The sequence below is a fragment of the Geospiza fortis genome, unplaced genomic scaffold, assembly GCF_000277835.1.
Source record: "Geospiza fortis unplaced genomic scaffold, GeoFor_1.0 scaffold496, whole genome shotgun sequence".
Classification (NCBI taxonomy): domain Eukaryota; kingdom Metazoa; phylum Chordata; class Aves; order Passeriformes; family Thraupidae; genus Geospiza; species Geospiza fortis.
Genome location: NW_005054529.1, coordinates 865712 through 873006, shown reverse-complemented (window position 1 = coordinate 873006; position 7295 = coordinate 865712). Strand labels below are relative to the sequence as shown.

Sequence of the window (7295 nt, the reverse complement as noted above, 5' to 3'; positions counted from 1 at the left end):
GACAAACACAGCCCTGAAAAGCCAAAATCTCTGGGTTTTGTGCTCACTTTTTCAAGGGGAGCCAGCTTTGAGCCGGTCCCTCGGAGCCTGAGCTGGGTTCAGCGACAGGGATGTGCTGTGGTGACTCATCCTTACCTTCCAAAGTTAGCTGGAAGAAACTCCAAAAAGGCATCGTTTAGATAGAGCTGGGTCAAATTTAGAAGTTGTGTGAAGCCATCTGGCAGCCTAAAAAAACAGAGCAAACCTTAATGCTCACCCCGAGTTGCCATGGAGATAATAACAATGTATATTTAGAAGCAGAAAGGTGACTTTCTCTCTCACCTACTTCTTCTACCCAAATTCTCCTGAAGAACTCACTTTTAACAGACATTTTTGCCCATTTCCATCTTCTCTGCATTGCTACAAACAGGAAATGCAAAGGCCTGGCACATTCAGGGGACAGCAGCCTTTGCTCCCTTCCTGCTTGAGGGATCTAAACCAAAGGCTCTTTTCTTTTTTTCTTTTCTTTTCTTTTCTTTTCTTTTCTTTTCTTTTCTTTTCTTTTCTTTTCTTTTCTTTTCTTTTCTTTTCTTTTCTTTTCTTTTCTTTTCTTTTCTTTTCTTTTCTTTTCTTTTCTTTTCTTTTCTTTTCTTTTCTTTTCTTTTCTTTTCTTTTCTTTTCTTTTCTTTTCTTTTCTTTTCTTTTCTTTTCTTTTCTTTTCTTTTCTTTTCTTTTCTTTTCTTTTCTTTTCTTTTCTTTTCTTTTCTTTTCTTTTCTTTTCTTTTCTTTTCTTTTCTTTTCTTTTCTTTTCTTTTCTTTTCTTTTCTTTTCTTTTCTTTTCTTTTCTTTTCTTTTCTTTTCTTTTCTTTTCTTTTCTTTTCTTTTCTTTTCTTTTCTTTTCTTTTCTTTTCTTTTCTTTTCTTTTCTTTTCTTTTCTTTTCTTTCTTCTCTTCTCTTCTCTTCTCTTCTCTTCTCTTCTCTTCTCTTCTCTTCTCTTCTCTTCTCTTCTCTTCTCTTCTCTTCTCTTCTTCTCTTCTCCTTTCTTTTCTTGTCCCTTCTTTTCCCTTCTCCTTCTTCCTTCCTCCCTCCCTTCCTCCCTTCTCTTTCTCTCTTTTCATCTTTTTCCTTTTTTCTCCTTCTCTCCTCCATTCCTCTCATTCTTCCTCCCTCTCCCTCTTCTATTTCTCTCTATTTTTTTTTAAACTGAAACATCAACATTTCACCCTTTCTCCTCTTCATTCCACTTTGTAAATCCTGGATATACAACTAATTTTTTGTTGCTATTTTTGCAGGATTTTGGAAGGAATAAGGAATAAAGGCTGGCCAAGTGTCCAGGTGAAGCCTCGCCCCTGTGATCAGAGACTGCCCAGCCTGACTGGCACTACCAGAGTACTCAGATCTCGGACAAACCCACTCCAGGTTTAAATTAGAAACAAATTTAAATTGCTTAAATTTAAACAATTAGATAGACATTCAGATTAACCCTGCAAAAGAACTGAATAAAAGGCTCTGAGCTCATGTTGAGCACATTTTGTGCCCTTGGAATGAGCAAAACGAGCTCCTGGTACTCACTTGGACACGGGATTGACGCTGGCTTCGATTATTGTTAAACACTTACAACACTTAATGTTTTCTGGGAAATCTTGGATTCCTAAAAAACATGGAAAGAGTATTAGATCCACAAAAATATTTATTAGACATAGACAAATATTATCTACACAAAACCTGTTCAGCCTGGTCTGTTCATAAATGGACAGTTGGGATTTCCAGCTCAGACTTCAGCTCGAGCAGGAAGGAAACACAGTTTGGAATTATCATCCAAAAGGGCTCAAGTTCGAAATAAATACATGAATATAGAAAATTATAACTCTTCTGCTAATGCTTGATTTATATAATGTTCTAGAATTAACAGTGACATAATTGGTGCTGAGATTTGTGCCTTCATCCCTTCCCAAACTGCTTTTCTCTCACAGTCTCCAGACCCCCACTGACAGGAAATTTCCCAATATTTCCAGGAGTTTCTAAGCCTCATTTTTAAAAAACAAAGACCCTTGAGCTCAGGCAGCAAAGGTTTTTAGGCCTATTGATATGAAAATGGAATTAAAATTCCCCGATTTGGGAATGCACAGCAGCAAACCAGCCCAGATAAATCCTGGGAATTGTTTAAATGCCCCACACAAGAGCCCAGCGAGCTCTGAACCACTTTGGAAGTGGAATGTTCCTAAGTGCATGGAAAACTGGCCTTACATTCCTACTCCCAGCTGGGCAGAAGCACCCAGAGCACAGGACACTGAAGAAAACTCAATGTTTTAAAGGAAAAACCAGAGCTGGGTTTGCACAGACCCTCCCACACGGCGCCATGCGCGGAACCTGAGACGAAGTGCGAATTTCCGCGCCACAAGGAGCCAAAACTCCATCTCAGCTCCTGCTTTTTTAGGGGATGCTGGGGAAGGGGAGCCCTCACCATTCTTGCTGATGTCGAGCTCACGGAGGTTGACCAGGCTGGCGATGGACGTGGGGAGGCTGGACAGGTCGTTGTCGGGGATGCTCAGCTTCCGCAGGGCCTGGCAGTTGAACAGTTGCTGTTCCGGGGTTCCATGGGAGAGAAGAAATAAATCCATTTGGGATCCTTACTGGCACACAAACAGCACAACCCCCCCCGGCCACAGCAGAATTCCACCCTCCCAGGGGGATTTTTGGGAAGGCATTCCCATGGTTGATGGGGATGGTGGTATTTGCTGGGTCCCCAGGATGAAGGAGGAAATGATGAGTCTGACTCCATGTTCTTAGAAGGCTAATTTAATATTTTATGATATTATACTCTATTAAAGTATGCTATCCTAAAACTATAGTAAAGAACAGAGAAAGGATCCTTACAGAAGGCTTAACAAGATACTAATGAAAAACTCCTGACTCTCTCCTCAGAGTCCGACACAGCCTGACCGTGATTGGGCATTAAGTCAAAACAATTCACGTGTTGGATATACAATCTCCAACCACATTCCAAAGCAGCAAAACACAGGAGAAGCAAATGAGATGATGTTGTTTTCCTTTTTCTCTGAGGCTTCTCAGCTTCCCAGGAGAAGAAATCCTGGTGAAGGGATTTTTCAGAAAATATGACAAAGAGGTCATGGGTAGCAGGGATGTTCGAAAACCACTCAAAACCTGTAAATTCACTGCAACCAATATCTTGTGATTCTGATATCATTGTATGTACTTCATATTTATTGGTGTGTTCCATATTTGTCATAAAAATTCCCAAATTTTGTGCCTGCTGGTAAATTAAAATATTTTATTTCATAATTAAATTTCACATTAGATTTTAAAATATTGTGACTGCATTCAGATTAAATAATTATTCTCAAGATCCAAAAATGCTTTGGCATTATCCAAAGGATACTTCCTTGAAATCCCTGCCCAAAATTCAGGACTCAATTCTAATTTTTCCATCAAATTCCAATTTTATAAAGTGGATTCCCGGTTTTCACCAGGAATTCCTTTGGGAGCAGAGGAAGGCTTGGAACTCAGAGTTCTGACCCCATCTGGACACACCCAAGGCTTTGGAAGTGCTGGAGGGAGAAGCCAAATTAAAAATCTTCCCTCTGGAATGATTTTATGAAGCATCAGAAGGAATATGAGACATGGAATGAAGTCCCAAAACTGCTTTCTTTTCACCCACTGTATGCTTAACAGATATTTTTCCCAGTTTCCAGAGCTCCCTGGCCATCAGGATTTTGTTGGAATCATCATTCCCTCTGCCCATGAACAACTTTAATTCCACTCAGACCAAATCCAAGTGATGCTACCGAGCTCTGAGTTATGAAATCAGGGTTTTATTCTGCACCTCTGGGGAGAACTCCAGCCCACTCATGTTTCTCTGGATGCTGATTACAATGACTCCACTCTCATCCAGATCAATTTTCCCTTTATTAGTCATCAATTCACTTGACTCACACAAATAAAGGATTTTTTGCAGCAGGAGAATGAAGTGAAAGGCAAAGAGAATAAAAAGACTTGGTTGGATTTAGCCAAAAAAGAGAGTTAGAAATATAAAAACATCTTGTAAATCCTTAAAAAACCGGAGAAATACAAGAAGTGAAGAACTGAAAATCAGCAGGGAAAGAATCATCAGTATGATACCTAAATGAAAAGTAAAAATAAAATCAGGCAGAATGAGTTTAAGGCATCAGTTCAGTGCAAAATAATTTACTGGACTTTAGAGCATCATGTGAAACTAAAGTAGAGCTGGACTTAACTAAGTTGTTTCCTCATTAAATAATAAAACATGATCAAGAGTTTTGATTCAAAAGAATGTTGTAATATCAGGGGCACAGAATATTTGGCAAAGAACAGAAACTGACTGAAAATTTCCTCTGGAATAAATTCTTTGAAAACACATTTGCAGAGGGAGGAGAGAATTGTAGAATTTAATGTAAAACACAAAAGTTCATGTTAAGTATTACAGTGCCAGTTTCACGGGGGAAAAAAAGGCGTTTTCTCTCCTGGAATATTAATTCAGTGATGGAAAAAAAAGAGCCTTGAGCTCTGCAGCAAAAACACCTCGAGCAGAACATTTGATAAAGGAATTATTTCAGCTGTTGAATTCCTGGTTACAATTAATAAAGGCTTAAGACAAAAACTGATGAGTGCTATTAACACTGCCATTAATCTTCTCTTCCACATGGCCAAGATTATGTTAAACTCGATTTACTCTAAATTAAAATTATCACCTTCATCCCAGCTTCAGCATTTTGGACCTCTTCCCTCTGATCCTCCTTTTTCCATACAGGATCCTGGCATCTTGCTCTGACATATTTGTTTTCTGAAACACTTTGATCATTCCATGAGGCCCTGCCCAAATATCCCAAAAATCCCTCCCTAAATGAGAGACTTCCAGTATTCCTCAGTAGCAGAAGGAAAATAATAATAACAATAACAACAACAACAATTATTATTATTATTATTGTTATTGGAAGAAGAAGAAGAAGAAGAAGAAGAAGAAGAAGAAGAAGAAGAAGAAGGAGAAGGGGAAGGGGAAGGAGAAGGAGAAGGAGAAGGAGAAGAAGGAGAAGAAGGAGAAGAAGGAGAAGGAGAAGAAGGAGAAGAAGGAGAAGAAGGAGAAGAAGGAGAAGGAGAAGAAGGAGAAGGAGAAGAAGGAGAAGAAGGAGAAGGAGAAGAAGGGGAAGAAGGAGAAGAAGGAGAAGAAGGAGAAGGAGAAGGAGAAGGAGAAGGAGAAGGAGAAGGAGAAGGAGAAGGAGAAGGAGAAGGAGAAGGAGAAGGAGAAGATGGGACCTCAGGGCTTCCTGAGCAGGTTTTCCCCAAGATCCTTTTGGGATTTCTGGGGCTAGAACCCAGGTGGTTCTGTGCTGTGTCTCCAGAAGAGCTCAGGCAGCTCTCCACAGCATTTTTCCATGAAAATAAAGGGATTTTGGTGGCCCTGCCCCACCATCTGTACAGAATTCCTCCACAGAGTGAAACCTCTCAAGCAATGAACCATCACATCCCGGCAAAGCAACCCCATGGCATGGAAAAAGCCCATTTTGTACTTCTGTAAATGGATTTTTTACAAAGTCTCTGTGCAGCAAAAACGGGAAATTTGCTGTACGATGGTGGAGAATGAAGCAATGTTTAATTAAAGATTTGCAAGCATCTTTCATTATTGTGGAGAAAATATTCCATTAAGGCCTGGATCCCATCCCTTCATGCTTCATTACGGAGCCAGCACCTGCCACTAATTGGTTTTTCCACCTTTCCCTCCTTTGTTTCCAGAACATTTTGGTTACAGTAGCTTTTAATTCCTTATAGCAAACATTGATCAGCAGGAGGACGGATTGGAAGGTTCCAGAAGGGGAATTTTACACGGGAAGGATGGCTTGGATGATCTCAGGGCAGCTATGAAACTCCTGCTCGGACCATTGGCATTTCCCAGCAATATCCCACAGGAAGGACAGCCCTGGCATTCCCAGGAATATCCTACAGGGATAAAGGGCTGATCCTGACACAGGGGACAGCCCTGGCATCCTCAGGAATATCCCACAGGGATAAGGGCTGATCCTGACACAGGGGACAGCCCTGGCATCCTCAGGAATATCCCACAGGGATAAGGGCTGATCCTGACACAGGGGACAGCCCTGGCATCCTCAGGAATATCCCACAGGGATAAGGGCTGATCCTGACACAGGGGACAGCCCTGGCATCCTCAGGAATATCCCACAGGGATAAGGGCTGATCCTGACACAGGGGACAGCCCTGGCATCCTCAGGAATATCCCACAGGGATAAGGGCTGATCCTGACATGGAGGACAGCCCTGGTATTCCCAGGAATGGCCCACAGGGATAAAGGGCTGGTCCTGAAGGAAAAGCAGGGCTGGAGAGGATCCAAAGGCAGTGGTGGTTCCTGATCCACGTACTGGGTACCACAGGAATTTTCAGAGCCAGCACCATTTCTTAGCAGAACTGTTTTTCCCAGTTCCAGGCTCCAAGCTGCCCCATTCCCGTGCTGTAAGGAAGGAGCAGGAGCCCCTTCTCCTCCCAGTCCAGCCCTGATTCCAAGGAATATCCCTGGAGCCCCCATCTCCATCACTCCCCAGCAGCCCCAGAGCCGGGCACACACTCCAGCTTAGCCCTGGCACCCCAGCAGGACATGGATTACCTTGGGAAGCTCCTCAATCTGGTTGGCATCGAGGTAGAGCTCCTCCAGGGTCCTCTCGAAGTTGAAGACCTCCTTTGGCACCTGCTGCAGGCCGCAGTGGGAATAGTCCAGCACGGAGACGATCTCCTCCTCGCCGCGGAAACACCGGCACGGCACCAGGCGCCCGATCAGCTTCCTTTTGCTGGTCATCTCCAAGCAGCATACTGGGGGCAAAAGGGGAGGAAAATGGGATTTCAGCAGCGTTCTGGGGGAATGTTCTTGGGAGTTGTGCTGTGGATTGCAGCTCATTAAAAGCAGTTTTCCCCAGGGATATCCAGAGTGCAGGTTGTGCGGTGTCTGTGGCACCTTGCTGGAATGGAAGGTGGGATTTGGGGTGCAAGGAGAGAACCCGGACCCTGCAGCTGTTCCCTGCTCTAGGATGGAAGGGAACACACCTAGCCCAGCCACGAGCCTGGCTGTAACAGGAAAGTGGGAAGGCACAGGATCCAAACCCACCCATGGAAGCACAGAGACAAGGCCGGTCCCTGGCCCAGAGCAGGCAGGGACGCAGGTGGAGGCACCTGGGTGGGATTCCCGTGGGGAATGGGAATTATCCCTGGATCCCCCACACCAGCAGAGCTTCCACAGCTGCTCCCACAGGCTCCCGCAGCACCCGCGGAAAACA

The 7295-nt window shown here is 43.4% G+C and overlaps 1 protein-coding gene across 1 annotated transcript in view; it reads right to left on the bottom strand.

The window, feature by feature from the left end:
- LOC115948797 (leucine-rich repeat-containing protein 7-like) overlaps nucleotides 1–7130 on the bottom strand; it is a gene marked incomplete at its 3' end in the record, with an annotated part of 22240 nt that extends 15110 nt beyond the window's left edge. The window contains exons 1-5 of the mRNA XM_031063767.1: nucleotides 7127–7130; nucleotides 6632–6834; nucleotides 2444–2561; nucleotides 1552–1630; nucleotides 136–225 (exon numbers count right to left, since the gene is read on the bottom strand). Coding sequence (XP_030919627.1) covers nucleotides 136–225; nucleotides 1552–1630; nucleotides 2444–2561; nucleotides 6632–6834; nucleotides 7127–7130 — 494 coding nt within the window. The remainder of the gene's footprint in view (nucleotides 1–135; nucleotides 226–1551; nucleotides 1631–2443; nucleotides 2562–6631; nucleotides 6835–7126) is intronic.
- Nucleotides 7131–7295: the final 165 nt, after the last annotated feature.